Source organism: Channa argus, chromosome 7, assembly GCF_033026475.1.
Source record: "Channa argus isolate prfri chromosome 7, Channa argus male v1.0, whole genome shotgun sequence".
Lineage (NCBI taxonomy): Eukaryota > Metazoa > Chordata > Actinopteri > Anabantiformes > Channidae > Channa > Channa argus.
The window spans coordinates 10859348-10879399 of NC_090203.1; the positions used below are offsets into that span (position 1 = coordinate 10859348).

At 41.6% G+C, this 20052-nt stretch overlaps 1 protein-coding gene across 4 annotated transcripts; it reads right to left on the reverse strand.

The window, feature by feature from the left end:
* Positions 1-7351: 7351 nt before the first annotated feature.
* On the reverse strand, positions 7352-19321 carry si:dkeyp-69b9.3 (myocardin). Of its 4 annotated transcripts, XM_067511680.1 has the most exons (17): positions 19018-19318; positions 18228-18286; positions 17925-18075; positions 15856-15909; positions 14894-14949; positions 14345-14411; positions 13440-13565; positions 13108-13304; positions 12831-12971; positions 12055-12220; positions 11764-11941; positions 11512-11656; positions 10847-11428; positions 10641-10739; positions 10357-10494; positions 10215-10269; positions 7352-10128 (listed from the first exon to the last, which is right to left on the reverse strand). In XM_067511680.1, the coding sequence occupies exons 3-17, from the start codon at positions 17977-17979 to the stop codon at positions 9707-9709; spliced, it is 2481 nt and encodes an 826-aa protein (XP_067367781.1). In that variant the 5' UTR covers positions 17980-18075; positions 18228-18286; positions 19018-19318; the 3' UTR covers positions 7352-9706. The 4 variants fall into 4 exon arrangements, with proteins under 4 accessions (XP_067367781.1, XP_067367782.1, XP_067367780.1 ...); XM_067511681.1 differs by lacking the exon at positions 18228-18286 and having other exon boundaries at positions 17925-18072; XM_067511679.1 differs by lacking the exon at positions 18228-18286.
* Between the last annotated feature and the right edge of the window lie 731 nt (positions 19322-20052).

Sequence of the window (20052 nt, forward strand, 5' to 3'; positions counted from 1 at the left end):
GTGCGCCGTCCTGTTTTTACAGAAAAAAGTTTGCATCCTGTTGGCTTTGATTTTATGGAACATGTTATGTATCCACTGCTAAAAACTGCAGGAGTGAGCCTTTCCCTCTCAATGCATGGTGGCTTTGAGATAAAACGATGAAAACAAATGCAAATAAACATAAGCAAATTAAGAAAATGAGGAAAACCAAAAAGAAGCCATCTATATATCTAAAATATTCCTATAGGTTAAAACAAAAAAGGGGGGTGTTGCTATGTCTTGCCCTCATCTGTGAGATGTGAACACTGATACCAGGCAATATGTGCATGCACACAGATGTCAAACATGAATTCAGATTTGAGCGATCCAACTGCCGTTGATCGTCAAAGATTGGAAATTAATCAAAAATAAGAAACTCGAGTGGCCCAAAAAAGCCACTACAACATGTAACATTTTTATAGTATAAAGATGGCAGCAAAGTAAACTGATCCGCCACAACATTAATATGGAGTCACAGGTTAATTTCCTGTATGAGAGTCAGGTTGCCAACATTTCAGAGTCACAACAGCAGCTTTGTCAACCCCGTCCAAATTTGTGGCCAGCTACTCAGACTGAATCCATAAAACAATAATTTCACCAGGCATCAGGTAAAAATGACAATAAAATGTTTAGTGAAACAACTATGTTGCACATTTTTTGTACTGTTTTACATAAACGAGCTCCAGTCAATGAGCAATGTCCTGACCAATGTCCAAGACCATTTTGCAACAACATGCCAAAATTATATATTAAAATAACAAGATCCATAAAAGCTTCTTGGCTTTTATCTTACAATATAGTGCTGTAATAGAAAAGAATGTCTATATTTATCCCACAACAAGCCTAGAGCATGCTAGTGAGATTTTTAAGATAGTGACACTTAGTGTACTATAAAGCCTCTGGGTTACTTTTTGTACTACAAGACAATGTCTTGAGTTATTTCGAGCTGATAATACGAAGCACTGCAGCAGCAAATAAAAATGAGACACAATCTTTAGATGTTCATGTCATCTTGCTCAGCAGATCCTGAGCTTTATCACTTTATCATGTCACATAAACACTAGATAAACACTACTTTATTTCTATATAGAGTCAAAAGCCCTACATGCATTGTGGGTCTATATTGAAGTAGTACACTTGTTTTTATGAAGTCTCCCTGAACTCTCGTGAGTCTTAAAAAATTAAAGCCTAGACTGAAATCCCGTACAGTCCAGAACAAAAAATGTAAAGCTGGTTAAGCTTTAATGCTTAGAGTAGTGCAGCTCAACTGACTGTTGAGGTTCCCACTGTTGTAAAGGTCAGTTTGAACACATCTACCTGCTGATTTTGGGATGGCACAGTCCTTAATGATGCCACATTGTTTCAGCCTTGAAAATTAGTTTCTGTTCTTCCTGGACTTTTTTATCCCCCAAAAGAAAAACCGAGCCTTGTTTGGTGTTAATTAGTCCAATTAGCCTTCCCCATCTCACACACTTAAAGACGAGCAGAAGCTTGGCTCAGCTTAACTGGCCCTGTAGTTTGATGTGTGGTAGCACTGAAAAGCTGCAGAAGCCTCTAGTTACAGACACAGGCCACTTCAAACAGTTTGAAGCCATCCTTCCTTCACAGGATAAAACTGCATCCTGCCATGTCTTTTAAAATATTTTCTTTGTCCCTTTAGCAAGATTTTCTCACAGGAATGTGGTTTTGTACAATATGAGTCAGACTGCAGTGTGGAGGTTAAATTCCCACAGCCATAATTTCATGATTAGCAATGCTGAAGGGCACGTTCCATATTAGTCGTCTGTACTGTGCGATAACACATTTCATGAGGAGGTGTAAATGAACCACTTAGATACAGTTGGACAGAAAACTACAGGGAAATTAGTTATTCTGAACAGAAGAATAATTAATGATTCCTCAACAACAGCCTCATTACAGAAGCAGTTTGTCATGAATCAGCTAACGTCATATCAATTCTTCCTCCTATATAAATGCTACATGTATTTACAAATATAATTATGTACAGTGAGATACTGATATCTCACTATTTCTAGCTTATAATGGCTGGGAGAACAACAAAACAGCATTTGAATCTTTCAAATATTTCCAGAGAAGCAGCAGTAATAATTCAATTTTTCCAGCAGAAAACAAGATTTCTGTAGCAGTTGGTCCCCGTGTTTTCTGTGCTACTAGGAAAATATTCAGACATTTCCCCTTTTAAAGAACCGGTCTAAGGCTCAACATTCAGTGGTGCTTTTAAATACTTTACGACCTAACATTATCATGTGGTCAGATGACGACAACGAAAAGGAAAAAACTCCACAAATGGCTATCAGCTCCTCAGGTCAGGTAGTGTTGATTTGGCACAGTTTTTACACCAGATGCCCTTCCTGACACAACCCTCCCCAATTTCTACCGGGCTTGGAACAGCACTGCACAGCTGGGGACGGGAATGGGCTGTTAGGGGTTCAGTGTCTTGCCCAGAGACACTTTGACACACAGCCAGGGCCGGGGATCAAACCACTGACCCTGTGTTCCGTGAACGACTGCCTTTACCACATGAGCTACTGATGGTGGTTTTAAATCTGTTTATATTATATATGAACAGGCATTTAAGCACATACTGGTGCCAGTATTGGCTATGTATTTGTGGTTATTTCAAACAGTTGATAGTGGTGTAAGATGTGTAAAATGTTTAGGAACTGGAAAGAGTTCGTCAACAGAGCATTGCATTGCAAACCCAATCAACCCATTATATTGCCTGTGAACTAAACATCCAAACAAGCATCTAAACAAAGCAAATTCAGCACACTGAACTAACCCAGTGGCTAACTAGCTCAATACATTAGTACAAAAACAGTTCTGCTTTATATCCTTCTACATGGGTCACCAGCCATACAAAGATGCTTAAGCCTCAGTCTCTCAGTACTGAATTTTAATGGATTTCCCCAATAAAAACCTCTGACGTTTTTTCAGGTGCATATTTAAAGCTGCCTCTACTGTAGCTACTGTATGATCAAAACTATAGTTTTCAATTCATCTGGAAAGATCTACTTTCTATACCTGAGTAGCTGCACAATTGACCACATTGTCTTTTTAGAAAATGTTTTAAACTGTTGATGTCTAACGGGTTGTTTGTAATCATGTTTTTAGTTTTGGTTCAAGCTCACTGCATTGTTCCCATGAGATTGAAGTCAAATCCCACTGTATGCTACTACCTGCTTAGCACAAAAATACAGGCTTTGAACAGTGTGCTGCATTTAGCACCTACTGGCATGTGAATACTAAGAATATGTTTGTTGGGTGACTAGAAAAACAAAATACTAATACAGCTCAGTATCGGCTGCATGTTTGCCAGCACATTTGGGGTTTGTGTTGAGTTACCTTTGTGCTGATGCACTGATGTTTGGTTACCAAAGTAAAACTTTAGATTGAAGATCTAGATCTAAATTAGATCGAAGCCTGTAATTAGCTTAAATACCTTTACCTAAGTCTGGACTGTACCAAGTGCTTTCTAAACAAATTGAGGTCTGAGAAGAAGTTTGTTGGTTAAGTTACTGTAACAATAAAACTTTGTTACTTTGATTTTGTTTCTTTAATACACAAAAAATATTAAAGTGTTTGCAAACACTCTGTCTAGCTTTTATGTTTGACCAGCCAGTCTTCATGTTTCCCGTAGTGTCATTTAGTGAGGTCAGTTGTGTCTTTGGTTGGGTTTAGATTCAATAACACACTTCTGTGGCAGTGTTTTCTGAGTTGAGTTAACATTCGATGACCTCTTAGAATCTGATTTGGCTAATATTTCTTTTTGATGAAGTAAACCCTCCATCCTGACACAGTGGTAGGAGCAGCTTGTTTAATAGGTATATGAAAGCAGAAGTTCAGGGCTTCATGGCTTTTTCTTATAGAGTCTCTTATAACCACACAGCTTACATAGTAAAGAGATTATTTGATGGATTTTACATCAAATGTGTTGGGTCCTGTGGTACCAAATGCCTTTTTACTGCCTCACCCTGTAAATGTGATTATACTGTTGGCTAACTGTCACACAGCTACAGTAGCTGCTGAGAAATGAATGTCCTTCTGCCTTCATGGTTTATAATTGCAGAACAAACCTCTCAGAAGAGCAGCAGAAAAATCAGACCATAGCAACCTTGTGCCAGTGATCAAAGCCTACCTCAACCAGTCTTCCACACACCCCACCCGGACCCGACCCCAGAAATGGAACAAGAGCAAGTAAAAAAAAGAGGGAAAGAGGGAGAAAGAAGAGGCAGGGATGTAATCTACACAAACCATCGCACATCTCACCAAGGGCTAACTGCTTTACGCACGAAATGCACCTTCCTCCCTTTAACTCCCGTGAAATTGTCCAGGAAGCAGTTTTTCGAAAGTGGGAGGTGGGTAGAAAGTGATGTGGAACAGCAAGATTGGCCATTACAGAGACTCCGTCATTACACATAGTCACATCTTTGGTATATTAGGCCATATTCACACAGACATTGGCCCTGCTCTAAAACAACACAAAGGGCTGCATTGATAGGGGTGTCTTGTACCAGTGGGACCATGAAATGCAGTTCAGTGAAGGTCAGTTGAAGTAATGAATTAGAACACTAAAAGCCTATTAGACACCTAAACAAGACAAACTGGTTTATAATACTCACAGATAAGATTTAATAACTTCAGAAAATGTCTTAAATTGGGAACTATTTCATTGTTTATTTGTAGCTGCCTCAAAATAAAACAGCAAAAATATGGTTACAGAGAAATCAGGAATGCCATTTGCATGCATGTGATTAGCCAACACACAGTGACATGATGGATGGCATCATAATTTATCTGTAATAAAATATGACATCCTCCACCAATAGATAAAGCTTAACCAGGTCCAACTTTCTTTTGCACAAAACTGCATCTTTTTGCGGGAGTGCCTTATATTCCTCTGTGCTGTTGAAATTCAAGGGGCCGTGTTAAAATTCAGACTGTATGAACACAACCTGATCTACCAGGAATGTATGCTTGCACGCACAGTACGCAATTGATCAATGCATTTTTACACACAGCATCGTAATGTGGCCTGATGTATGAAAACATGCAACATGTTTTATTAATTTATAAAGGAAATATAATGTTGGCATTATTATTGGCGAAAATTAATTAATTATGTGTAAATTATGTGTAATTATGTGTGATGTGTAGGGACATTCAGCAGCTTTAGTAAATTTAACAGTGGCCACAGTGGCATTTGGTGATGTCATTCATGTTTGACTAAATCTGTGTAGGGAGGAGGGACAGACGGCTGGGTGGCAAAACACAAGACTTTGTGACAAAAGACAGAAGTTTGTATTCTGTTAGATTTTGCGGGTCTGTGGTGTTTCTGTATTTTAACCCACCCTATGATCTGTCACTAAACCTGATAAGCCCACTATTATGTGGTGCGGGCACCCATTGGCCCATAGCTATGGTGCTGATATCGGCAAAAAACAGTACCTCTGTACCGGGTTATCCAGGTCACCATTTTATCTCAGGGCCGGCACAGAGAGACACACACAGACAACTATTCACATCTATGGGCACCTAACATGCATGTCTTTGGGCTATAGGAGGAAACCAGAGACCTCAGAGGAAACCCATACAAGGACGGGGAAACTACACACAGAAAGGCCAGCTGTACTATATTCTGGCATCCAATATTCCACAAAAAAATAACTTTATTTCTTCAACTGGACTTAATTTTGTGCTTCATTTTTCTCAATGCTACATAAAGAAATATACTTTCACCAACACATGCTCATGGGTTGTTTTTTATGTTGGATACATTTCTGTGTGAATTTTTGTCCTTTCGGGCTTATCCCGTGAGTTCACGGTCCTTACAATTTTGAAAACTGAAATTATCATCCCTGGATGGATAAGTCAAATACAGTAGCTGTCTCTAATTTCTTTACTTACTGTACAAGTAAAGAATGGAAAATGGAAAATGAAATGCTACACATTCATGCATTTATCATTTTGTACCAAATTTCTTTAAGTGTGCTTTTTCTCATGTAGTATGTGCATTGTCCGTAGCAGCCCCCATAGTTAACTGCTGACTGTGGAGTTTAAAAGAAAAAAGAAATACTTGAAAAGCATCTTCTTGCGTTGCAGAGCAATGTGAGTTGTTTGGCAAGAAATAAGAGAGGAAAAACTCCCTGAATCATGTATTAGACTCATGTGGATCCATTAATCTAAGCTTCTCTATTCATTAGTATGTGCAGTTTACAGTAGAAGCTGTTTGCAGGAATACTGCCAAATGGAGAAAGAAATCATGAATTGTAAAACACAGAATACATTAGCATTATAGCAAGTGCGAAAAACAACTAGCACATTCAGTGACAAACATTTTTATCCAGCTTGGCTCTGTAGCTCATTTACATCGCCTTGGACAAGAGGAACTGTGAATCGACTCAGAAATCCCAGTACTGGTAGATGCTCTGTATAACAATGTTTTGTCTGTCGCTGTACTTTGGTCCAGACTGAAATATCTCAACAGACATGCAGACTCAAACTGACTTTTTCCCGTGACTGACTTTTCCTTAACTCTGGATAGGTTGTCATGAAATGTGAAAATTTTGCACTCATGATTCCCTGTCACACTAATTTCAATAACACTAAATTACACAGTAAAGATACTAAAAGGCATCAAAAGGCACCAAACATTTGCAAAAGTAAATAAAGTACCATTGTTTTAAAGCCTATGTTTCTAGTTGTGCAACACATATGGTTCAGCTGGAGCAGTAATGGAAATTAATGTATTCTTTCTCAGTGCAAAACTGCAAAGACGTGCAGGTAAGGTTATTAGTGACATAAAATTGCCCGTAGGTGTAAATGTGAGTGTGAATGGTCTTCTGACTCCATATCAGGCCAACCCAGGCTCTTGCTCAGTCTCAGCTGTGATCAGCTCCAGACAACCACACCCACCAAATATAAGCAGGTATAGCCAGTGGATGGTAAGATGCATGATGTGATGTATAGTTTTTTTGTCCCTTTCCTAATTATATTCCCTGTCTAAGGTCCTAGTTTATAAATTTTTTACAGCTAAATCATTGTGTCTCCCGTATAAAGATTAACCATCAAACCATGTGGATGTTAGGGCTGTTTAATGGATATTTAAACAGCGTATTGTTACAAATAAATATTTAATCAACTTTGTGATGATCAATATTTGATAGGACACGATTTAGGACGGTTTCTTGTCAAAATTCTAAATGATTATAAATAATGATGATCTAAATGATGATAAAGCCATTTGTTAATCCTCCCAACATACCATATTGCAGCAACAGAGATAAAAGAAACAAATAGGAACCACATGAAAATCTATTAAGACTTTAATTTTCTTATTGCTTTAAAACCCAGTTTGGACGGGGTTCATGCTTTTTGCATGAATAAGTTACATAATAAATACAAGCAAACACATTTTATTTGGCTCACATTTAACAATGAGGCACTTTTATAGCAGCAGAATTGACCAACAGAGTCTTTATTACCTGAAACACCCCAGTTTTACCAGTTTCAAACCCAGTATTAAACTTAGTTTTAATAAACCTATGAAACTGTCTCAAGGGTGATCCTGCAGACTCTGCACCAGTGTTTGGAAATTAAATAAGAAAAAAGGAATACACTGGTGTAGGCCATAAAGCACCCCAAAGCAGCAGCAGAAGGTAGCATCTTACTCTCCTGCCATATTAATTTTCTTTTTTTTTCATGCAGTGAGCAATGTTTATTGATCACTATGATTATCATAGATGTCCATTCACATTTTTACTGCATTTTTCATGGTCTCTGTAGTGAAAGAGTTGCTTCAACATTTGCTGATTCCTATATATCCTCCTCTAATAATTCACTGAGGCTGCCTTGCTCAGTAAGATACTGGTTTATCATGAAAACAAAAATCAGGCTGGCAGCAAACATGACATGAACATAGTGTTGTATGACCTCCAATCGACTAGTTTCTGTGACCTTTACACACGTTATTTTCATTTTAGCATGATGTTTTGCAGACTGAGCAAGGGACAAAACACTTCCAGTTAGTGATCAAATTATACAAATGTTCCAGATATGAATGAGCCAACGAGAGCTCTCCAAAATGATTGATGGGACATGCAGCCACGTAAGGGCAGAACATTATTTTGTGTCAGTGGTATCTCTGGTACAGCAGAGGTTAATAGTAGCTAACCTCAAATTTGTTTTCATAATGGCCCTTGTGTCAAGAGGAGAATGGACATAACTGACCAAATAAATAACAAACCCATTCCTGGATGATCAGTAATAAATGTTGAATATAAAAGCAAGATCACTGTCACCATCATAAAAATGTAAAGTGTTTACTGTATCAGCTTGAACTGACAAGCTCACATCTGGTCTTGTAACATGTTACATAATTTCCAACATAGGATTTTTTGCTAATTCTACAGTGCATTTTCTCTAGAAATGGTCGTTTTGTATATTGAAATGTACAGCAAAGATTTAACAATGTCAAATAATACATTTGTGGAATTAATTTACACTAAGTGAACAGGTGTGGCTGCAGTGTTGGGTTATAAATTGTGCTAATTCTGGCTTTCCTAGTTTCAGGTTAAGCAACATCTCTGACCCAGGCACTGCTGGGGGTTAATCAGGGAACAAAATGACCACCTGTTTTTGCAAAGTGATGAGGAAACTCTCACTTGTCTGATTGGAACTATTTTTGGGGTGGTTGCCTGATTGCTCTCCTGGTGAACAAAGACTTGAACAAGGTAATGTGGTTATTCTGATGATTACACTGGATAGCTACACTGGAGTTACTGCCTGCTGGCGATGGGACTACAGTGAAATGTCTGGTCTGCAATGTTGACACAGAAATGTGTCTTTTGCGTGGATTCTGTGACAGATCAACCACATCACACATAAACAGCCACACTTAATTCTAAGCAAGTGCATTTGGCATTAATACTGTTAAATATACATATGCATTGACACATACAAACAAAAGCAGCCTTGTGTGCACAGTCGCACACAGTTGGGCATACTGAAAGCACACACACACACACACACACATACACACACTGCTTGTTTGTAGCTTCTGCCAGCTTACTCCCTCTGCATGCCGACTGTGTGTCTGGCACCGAGGTTAAGGTCTGGAGCCACACACAAACTCTGTCTGGCTTTTACACACTCTAAATGGGCTTTATGAATGGCTAGGACTCAATGACTGAGTCAACACACAGGGGCCACACTCAAGCCAGTCTAACAACAGGTTTTGGAGATAAGTCAGAAACAACATTCTACCAGCGCAGCCAGGAAGCATGCTTAAATGAATATGCCGCCAGGTTTTCTTTTGTTTTGTACTGCGGAGCGTCTTGACGCACAGATGTGTTGCTTGTTTGCCATTTCTGCCTGAGCTCAAGCCTTTAAGCAGTGTCTTTATGAGAGTGTGTGTACATGTGTTTGTGCTCATGTTGCCCCATCACAGCTATGTTTGATCTGATAGCTGCAATGAATCCAGCTCCCGACATTGCGTGGAGCCGGTTACGCTGACAGCACACAGTGGATGGATGAAGGCCTCTATTCACAATCTTGTTTCCTCTGTGGGATTCATACAGTTTTCCCAATTATTATCATCAGAAACTCCAATGCTCACCTACTACAGTACATACAGAAAAAGTAACCAATAAAAGGTGAACACAAGTGCTCACCACTGCTCTATCATCAGATCCAACACTCTATTGACATTCAGGTCTGAATCCAGACTGAAGTCTGTCTCAACAAACGGAGCTTTTGGTGGAGTAAGTGGGCGGAGGCCAGATGTCAGTGTTTCAAGCCAGTCGGCAGCGTCAAATGGTGTTGGGGCCCGACGTTTACGTGACTTTCCGGTGGACGGCAGTGGAGAGGTGCAGATGGGAGGTGGGAGAGGAGCTGGGATAACCTGGCTGGGGTTTATTACAGCAGGAGATGGAGGAAGCTCCAGCAAGAGAGAGGAGCAAAGGGGTGAGGGCAGGAAGCTGTCATCCTTGTTGTGCTGTTGGGAGGCAGGAGACTGATCAGCTTGAGGAGGAGCAGAAGGGCCAGGGGCTGAGTGGGCAGGGGACTTATGATCAGAGACACTGACAGAGCCTAGATGAGAGTTAGTAAAAATGATTAGACCCTGAAAGAAAAATGAGAAAATGAGCCATTCTTCTTTATTAGTTATTGATACTCACCAACACAAGAAATGGGCTCATCTAGAATATCATCTATGGACTGCCGAGGGTCCATCTGTGGCCAGAAGGAAGGAAAAATACTTAGTTCCCACTCTAAAAAGTAAGCTTCTGTAACTCTTCCTGATCATCCACAGACTCTAACCTGTGCTTTCTGGATGGCCTCCTGCAGTTCTTCTTCCAAGCTGCGAACATTGGGCAGTGTCTGAACAGGACTTGCTGTAATCTGCACTGGCAGCTCTAAGTCCTGGCCAATCACATCACACGGTTGACAGCAAAACACCTGATTAGGAAACAGGGGTAAATTAGTTGACAGGTGGGGATGAGAGTAAACACATTTAAGCAGAGCAGAGTCTCTGGAGCCTGCCCTTGAAAGAGTCATCGCCATGCAGGTTTCCAATATATCTGTTTATTGATTTGTGTGTTTACCTGCGTAAACAACACCTCTGTTTGTGCATCTGCTTCTAATTTCCCTCTAGCACATCCTGGATCCTGTTGCAGGAAAGGATGAAGGGATCCTCCACAAGGCTAAGGGATGGTAAAAAAAAGTAATAATTATCATAGTTGCGTGATTATCAGTTGTCATTCCTGCAAATTAATAGTTTAACAACTCACCCAAACCCGTCTTTCCTCACCTCTGTGCCAGCGTTAGCAGAGCGATCCCGGGGCCTCCTCCTTATCCTCTCCCTCATCTCCAGCTCCACATTCAGTTGTTGCTGCTGCTGCTCGTTTTTAGTTCTCCAGCGAGTCCCACACTGCAGGGGTGAGGAAGACGACATGGGCAGACTGGGGCTGGGGGTCCCTGAGGCGGTGCTGGCAGTTGCCAGGAGAACAGTGTTGGAAAGACCACCCTGTTCACCTGCCAAACTGACTGACACAGCATTTGTGAAACTGTTGTTCATAGTGTTCATAGTCCCGTTTGGAGAGTTACTGAGAATCCCATTAGGAACTCCCCTGTCCTGGATGTAGAGCTGTTGGTTTGGGCTGCTGCTGGGTGAGTCTGGTCCAGAGATGGAGCTTGAGCTGGGGCTCTGGTTGGGTGGCAGAGGGGGGCAGGGAGTGAGGGGCTCCAGTTTGGTACCCAGCTGCTGGCAAATGGGAGCAGGGATGAGGCAAGCGTGATGAAGCTGGAAGGGGCGGAGACGCTGTAACAGGGCAGGTTTTGTCCCAGAGACGGGGAGGCCACGCTTACGCAGCTGCTGCCGCAACTCTGACACCTGAGGAAAGGAAAGAAATGAAGGTGTAACAAGTAAAGCACATAGAAGTGTTTGTTATCATCGTGGTAGTGATCTTTCTTTACTTTTAGATCATCAAGATTTGCCGGGAGAAGCTCAGGCTTGGATGTGGGGTTAGTGTCCATAGGGGTGCGATTTGATGTGGCCGGAACAGGCTGGGGATTCAGGGGCATGGCTCCAGAGGACTTCATAGGATTACTTTGATCTCCACTGAAGCAAGGACAGACGCACTAATCAATCTAAACCATCTGAGGGCAAATATTTTTGTTGCATAGCTGGTCTGTTTGATTTCCACCTAGAGCAAACTAAATGCATACCTGGGAACAACAGTGAGCTGCTGTTGTGGTTGTACTTGTTGTTGCTGCTGTTGCTCTTGTTGCTGCTGATTTTGGAGGATTTGCAGCTGGAGAAAGACCTGCTGCTGCTTAAGGAGATGGGAATAGGCTGGGTCTAAAGACTGGGTCGGGGTAGGGCTCTTCTGCTTGGCTCCTCCCACTGTAAATATCATTTTTCAGGGCTTAATTCAAAGAGTTACCATCAATGCCATGCAGCTGACTAATTGGAATTATTCTAAATAAATATGGAAAAATAAAATATCACATTTGCACCTCCAGTCCCAGACAATCCTCTCTGGTCTGGAGGAATGTACTGGTGATACTTGAGTTTCCTCATTTTGGGTTTTGTGTCCCGCGGTTTCCGTGGGCGGGGGAGGTGGTTGAAGTTGAGGGAGGGTGGCAGGGAGGTAGAGCAAGGAGGGCTGGGAGGCCGAGCTGTCTGTAAAGGACACACAATTGCTCACATTTTCTAAAACTGTAACCATACTAATGAGTAATTTCATGAATAGCACCTAAAATATCACAGAGAAAATGTCAAGTTGTTAAACATGGTTTCACAGTATTTGCCCCGTGTCAAGGTTAAATTCCTACATGAAATGTACAAATGCTTAACAAATCTCAGTATGACAGCATGTGCTGTTCTGATGTACAGTCATGCTGCTTGTGTGTGAATGTGTTAACCCACAGGGCAAACACTGAGCTCCACCAGAACTGCACATTGACAGTAATGAATGCAGAGCAGCTCATAGCAGAGCACTGTGTTTGGCTAAACACGGGAGTGACCATCCTGTTAGGTTAAAGATCTCTGCAGTGCTTTGTTTTCTCTTATGTTGTATATGTGCTGTAAATACCACAGCACCACAGAAAAAAGATACAAAATCTAAATGTTTCTTTGTGGATAAAAATGTCATATTACCACATTTGTTTTTTTGCACTTATGACACAATTTCATTCTCATCTTATAAAATTTAAACGAGCCAAAACAAAAACAAACAAAAAGCAATGGGGATTTTATGTGACAGTTTTAGTGTGCACTAACCGAACATTACCTTTGGCAGCAGTGGTGTACTCTGAGAGGTCAGATACATCCCATTTGGTCTCCCAGTTGTTGCCATGGAGTTTGATTCAGACAGTGTTACACTCAGAGGTTGTCTCATGCCCTCGGTTGCCGGGAGCAACGCCAAACAAGACTAAAGGCAGAAGATTGTTAAAGTTGACATAGAGAGCTTTTTCTAAACTCAGCAGTTGATTGTAATGTAATTAAATGTTTATAAGAGGTTAATGATGTAAAAAGATTTACCATAAATTTCAGCGTTGTTTCCTCACCTGAGTATGACTAGGGCTGTGATTGAGGGGTGGGCCCAAAGCTGAGAAGTCACTTAGTAATTGGTCACCTGAAAGCCCTGGCAAAGAAGAAAAGGTAGGTGATTGGTGAACACCGTGTTGCTCAGTGGGCGAGGAGGAGGAGCAGGACAAGATGTCATCTTCGAAGACATCAGCAGACAGAGGGAAAGAGGCAGGACCTGAGGAAATGAAAAGTGAAAGGAGGTAAGGTCAAAAGAGGAACAAATGAGCATGGGTGGGAAAAAATAGAGAGTGTGTGTGTGTGTGTGTGTGTGTGTGTGTGTCTCAGTGCATGCAGATGCACGTTGACTCACGGTTCTCTGGAGGCAATGCGTGTTTCTGTTGCTGCTCCACAGGTCCAGGCGGATGCTGCAGTCTTTCAGTAAGGTTGTGTGCCTGGCAAGCCTTCTTCTGCCTCTGGGCGCCACACACAGTCCTCTCTATGTGTGAGTGAGAGAAGGAGGAAAGATGCAGATAAGTGGAGGGAATGGGACAGATGGGAGATCAGCAGAGAGAGAGGAGATTGGAAAGATAGAGGGAGAAGCAACAGGATTTTAGAACATATGTGCTCCGAGCATGCACAGCGATGTTGCCATAGGCGATCAGTCCCAATTCAAACCAGCAGTAGATTCAAAAACTACTCCTGCCAATTGGGAGATGTTAGTCCCTTGGATATGAACACACACACACACACATACACACACACACACACACACACACACACACACATTTACATAACATTTTAACAAGAGCAGAAAAGGGCTGTTTAGGAAATCAGAAAAGCCAGATATTTAAATAACACTCTATTCAAATGAAAAAGAAGGTTAGAGGGTGTGGAGAGGAGGAGACGAGATGAAGAGAGATAAGACAGAGATGTCAGCAGTGGCAGAAAGAGATGACTGATCTCTCGGTGGGCAGGTTTATCATGTGCTGTCAATCACTGATATGTGTTTAGGATGCTTAAAATGCACAAATACAGTGTGCAACAAGGTCACACTTCTATTTAACCGACAGCTGATGGAACACTAAGCGCATTGTCAGTTTCACACACTTCATTTCCTCTCACAACTACAGTCCAGCAGGGAGTGGGACAGACACAGTGAAATAAAGCCACAGAGAGAAAGAGAGAGAGGTGTAGAAATGTGTTACTATGCAGTTTGTTGCAGCATACACGGTAAAGCGGTATGAGACCGGAGCATTACTGTAGGCAGGGCATCACCTTGTGCAGTTTCAGTGTTCAGACCACAAGAGGGCAACTTCTGAGTGGCACCATCGTCAGTAAGACACTGCGTCAGGAAACAGCAGGTCAAACCAACAACCAGGGCTTAGAGAATACAGTGCAGTTCTAAACTGTGGCTCATTACCAAAGTATTTTCATTTGTTAATTAACCTCAGTGTTTTCCCTAAAATATTGCAAAGCCTTCTATAATTTACTATAGCATTTGGATCCTACAAAGATTCTCCTTTGTAACAGCAAAAATTACTTTGGTGGTGGTGAGGAGACGGCTTACTGCTTAGACACTGTCCTATACCTACAGGATGAACTCAAAATGCTTGTTGATGGATTTTTTTCTCAACTCACACATTATGTAGCACACATAAACACAAACGTGGCCGTTCTTACAAATACAGTGAAATAAACAGCACAAATATAAATGATAAAACCTGATATGTCTGGAGTCTTCTCCAGTCTCTACATGGCAGCTTGGCTCTTACTACATCAAAGTCAGTATTTAATCTATAGTGTGAAAAAAAGGAAACTACTCACCAGAGCTTCACTCTGGTTTTTCTCTGGTTTTTGAGTGGGACTGGCAGATTTCAACCCTATGAAGACACAGAATGATCGTTATAAGATGAAATGGCAGTGCAGCATAAAAAAGAGATTTGTTTTTCATCCAAGCTCCTCTTTCGGTACAGTATGTTTTTTAGAGGATGCTAGCCTAGTAGAGGTGAACCTGTGCATCAACAAAGCAATGTCAGCCTTCAGCCTCCAAGTTGCAGCATGGAGCATCTCAGGCATCTCCTCAGCTTCAGACAACTAGGAAAGAACTGAAGCAAGTTGCACTCCCTGTCGACAAAGTACCAGGGATTGTTTTTGTTTTTCTAGACCGTAGACTAAAGTAAAGTACAGTACAACATTTTTTGCACACATCTATGAGCATTTTAAACACACATTTTTATAGATTACTGCTTAAACTAGTTTTTTCACGTATGCAACCTCCTTCTATATTTTTATGCTTGTATTCACTTTGGCATATTAACTGCATAGGCAGTTGTCCACGGACCATAGGGTCAGTGGTTCAATTCCTGGTCCTGGCTATATGTCAAAGTGTCTCTGGGCAAGACACTGAACCCCTAACAGCCCATTCCCATCTCCAGCTGTGCAGTGCTGGTCCAAGCCCGGTAGAAATTGGAGAGGGTTGTGTCAGGAAGGGAATCCAGTGTAAAAACTTTGCCAAATCAACATGTGGACAATGATCTGCTGTGGAGACCCAGTGAACTCACAGGATAAGAAAAAAGGAAAAAAACCTGCTGTATGTGTGTTTTTTGCATTGTATGTTTGTGGTTGGCAATATTATTAAACTAAAGTACATACATTTTTAATCCCAAAGTGAAATCTATCCAAAAAAAAAAAAATGACAGGTGACATTAAGATTATTAATATGAAATCCACACTGCAGTCATGTGTGGATGGATCAATCATAATTTTAATGATACACATAGACTAACCAGGGTCTGCATTGATTTCATTCTGCCTTCGGTTCTGAATCCTCAACTGCAGGACTGAAAAACAAGAACAGAGATTGAACAGGCTGAGTTAGAAGATGATGAAATATTACAAGTTACACTGACAGGTCAGTAAGTTAGTTTGAGTTCTTGTGTGACGGACAAGTTATCTGGGAAAGAAATGACACTGATGTAGAAAGGTAAGAGCTGAGCACTAGACAGCACTATGATACGTGGTTGTTAGATGATATGTCCTTGTAACCTATATTACCCCATGGCTTTGCAGCACTTGTGGATTATTTATCTCCTTGCGTGCCTGCACACATCTACACACTACGTGTATGCACAAACACGTTAGCATTCAATACACACGAACAGGTGAAGCAGGATATGATACATTTCCTTGAGGTTTGAGACCAGAGGGACCTGACAAGGGGAGGGGAAAACTCCAAAGGCCTTGGTGGGGGGGGGGGGGGGGGTCAGTGCAGTACTATTTATCTCTCAGTATGTCTATTTCTGTTTGTCCCATCCCCCCTTCAGCTGTCCGCTCTCTCCACAGGCCTCTCATACATCCCGGACTGCTCACGTCATCCTCATTTGTGCTGCTAACTATACTCTTCCTGCTTTCCTGCCAACTCAAAACAGAGGTTTAACATCTTAGAAATCTCAGTTTGAAGCAGATTTACACACTATGACCTTTCCTTACAAGTCAGATAAGCCATATTTGATTGTGTTTTTTTTTCTTCAGCTGGGGTGTGTGCCTTTACACTTCAACCTGGAGGCCCAATACAGGTCTAGACTTCCACTTTAAATTACATTCCTTAACATACATTACATAGCATAGTTGCTGTCAAGCTGCAGTTTAGTCCATAAAAAAATCTGAGGGACATAATAACGGGACGTGATTGACACAAAACAAATTATTATGATTTTCATAAAACTTTTCCCCAAAGTGTAGCTTTTTTCTTGTAGTGGCTACTCTTACCTTGTCAGCCCTTTTAAAATCATCAAATACACATCAAACATGAACGCTGTGATGAAAGGTTACAAGTACATGTTTCGTTTTAAGGCAGCCAGCAGGTGTTGCACACCTAGGGGAGTGTCTCTATGTCACTTCCTCATCTTTCTTTTTTACCAGCCCTTTACAACAGCTGCATGGGAACACAACAGCAGCTGCTACAAACGTGAAGGAAAATTTGTATAATGGCATGTGACTTTTTTTGTCCACAAGCTCAAAACAGACTTTCCAGACTATGGACTGAGTAGACTGAGTAGTCCCATGAATCTCTTTTCTTTTTTATTCTGTTGGAAACCTTAATTCTGCAACATCCAGTTAAATCTGAAGATAATGTAATATAATCCACAAACCTTCAAAATAAATACCACGCTACTAAACTGATCACACACATTGCTGACAGATGACCTCTAGCAAACAACAATGCAACATATTTTTTCCTCCTGCAACCTTCTGTGAAAGATGAGGTCCTACACAAACACAGTGTTGTCTGCCAGAGTTAGAATTGTTTTGGTTATTGTATTAGTTAATTGGATTGTGTTTTTGTCAGTCGGGGATCAGCTGGGAAAAGCTGACGCCACACATTTACATACAGCAATCAGCATTTAGCAACTCATGAATCAAACTCAGCCTTGGCATCAATCATACTGCACCCACACATTCATAATAAACCAGACTGGTTTTTACTGGTAATTCTTGCCAAAACTAATTTTTCTAAACTTTAACTTTGGTTTGAATGAATATTTCTTACTATAGAAATGTTAATTGGGGTATGTTTTACAATGCGAATCAACAAACCAATGTTTGTTGCTCTCTCAGTAACATGCAGAGATCATTAGCCTCATCGTTAGATCTCTACATATTTATTCATGAACTCTATGCATGTCTATGCATAGTAATCACTAAATCCTTTCACCACAATCTAAAGATTTAATCTATTGATCACATAAGCAGCAAGACTGACAGGCCTGTAACCTTCACCTCTACAAAATGATGCTTACAGTATGTTACAACTGTTACACTGTTGCAGGAGAAGAAACCTTTTCAAGATTCTCACCTGAGCGGAACTTGTTCCGGATGAGAAGGGACCTCTCGGAGGCCAGCAGCGTCATGGTGGAGGGGAGGGTGCAGCGGGAGTGGAGCAGAGAGAACAGAGGGATTTCCTAGTGTCACTCTACCAGGAGGAATGGACCACTTGTCTCTCACTGCTGGCAATGCAGAGGAGCAGAGGAAGCAGGGAAGGAAGAGATAGATGCTTGTTAATATACTGATAGACACAAACTCATATTGATAGAGGCACACAAAGCACAGAAGAGATAGATTGAGGGGGAAATAGAGACGCAAAGCCTCTCAGACCTACGGGCAGACTGAACCGTGTGCTGAGTTGATCTGGCAACAGCGGGCCTCCCTATGGACAGCCTGTCATAATCACACAGAGAGTCACAGAGGCCCAACCACAGAGACAGCACTAATGACACAGAGAATTACACAGACAAGGAGGCTTTTAGGCAGACAGAGAGAAGAGCCAGAAGAGGACAGGGAAGAGAAGAGCTGAGCACAAATGAGTGACGGAGGCAGAAGCTCTCAAGACGTCAGAGCTGGAAGACGCTGATTGTGACGGACAAACACAAGCTCACAGCACCTACAGGATCGGACCAATCGTGTCACACTGTGGACAGGACCAAAAATGTGTCATGCAATAGAAAGATGAGGACATGCTTCTCAAATTGAGAGAGCTTCCAATCTACATAAGCTGCATTAGTGCACACACACACACACACAACCTATTAACAATATTGATTTGCACCAGCCAGCCACAGAGCACCCAGAGGAGGCCTGCTTGAAGGCAATAGGCAAACACACACATACAAAACCACGCGCACACTTGCTTTGGAATAGCTGATGTTGTGCATACTAAATTACCATAGTGCACTTCCTATTCCCAGTCCCAGAAATACACATACCTCACTTATTTACAATAAGAAGAGTCCAAAAGAAGGCCACTCACTCATTAATGCAATCAAATAACATGCAATTGATTTAGAGTTCTTGTCTGGAGCTTACATTATCTCACAGTAGGGCACTGAGGCACAAAAAAACCACTGAAAACACTGTGTGAATAAAAGCAAGAAATGAAAGAGAATACTTACAGGAAAAGAGAGAATTGAGTCCCTCTGGGGAAATTGGAGTGGGTTTAAGATTAAATTGAGAGAGGTGCGAGATAGAGAAAGTGAGAAAAAGAAAGAGCTTCGTAGTGTGTTTAATGATGATTTCTTTCTTTCATGTTCTTTGTCCCTTTTTTTCCTTTTCCACTCTTCGCAGTTTCTCCAATCTTTGTTCCTAAAGGTGAAACACAGGGAGAAGGAGAACCTGTGGCTCCTTCGTCCCCTTACTATTCGAACTCACCCTCTCCACCTCTGCTTCGCTCTCTCCGCCCCTCTCCCCGTCTGCCCCAAAGCATCCTGGATCCTCGGTGCCAACTGTGAGCGACTGTCAAACAGTACCCCTCCCCCTTCGTGGCCCCATCTACCCCCCCCCCCCCTCCCCCTCCCCCTCCCACTCTATAGCAGCAATTCACTAACCCCTGACATCTGTTAACTGATTAACTGTGGGGCAAATTCAAACAATACGCACTTTTGTATTTGTACATAAGTTTGTCAAAAATAGATTATCTGATGAAACTGGTTCCTTAATCTTGGCAACCAAATTTCAACATAATGTAATGTATAGAAAAATAAACATGGGGTAAATAGTTTTATTACAAGGCAGCATAAATGCCCAGGAGTGTTTTGCACTCACATGAAATCATGTCCTGCAGCTGGACTGTGGGCTCATATGCCCCTGTCAAGATACATGTAGGTTCCCCTCTTAAAGTGATTTGGTGCTGTTTGCAGTGCATATCTGTGTGTGTGTGTGTGTGTGTGTGTGTGTGTGTGTGTGTGTGTGTGTGTGTGTGTGTGTGTGTGTGTGTGTGTGTGTGTGTGTGTGTGTGTGTGTGTGTGTGTGTGTGTCCGTCTTCAGGCTGCAGAGGGGGAGAAGTGGGGGAAGTGAGGTCGTAGCTGGAGCACCTGTTCCGTTGACTTGACAGACAGGCCGGTGTGTGCTGGTTCAGCAGGTCAGTGGGGGTGGGGGGTTGTGGGGGGACAGCAAAATGAAGGGTGCAACACAAGGAATGAGAACTCTTT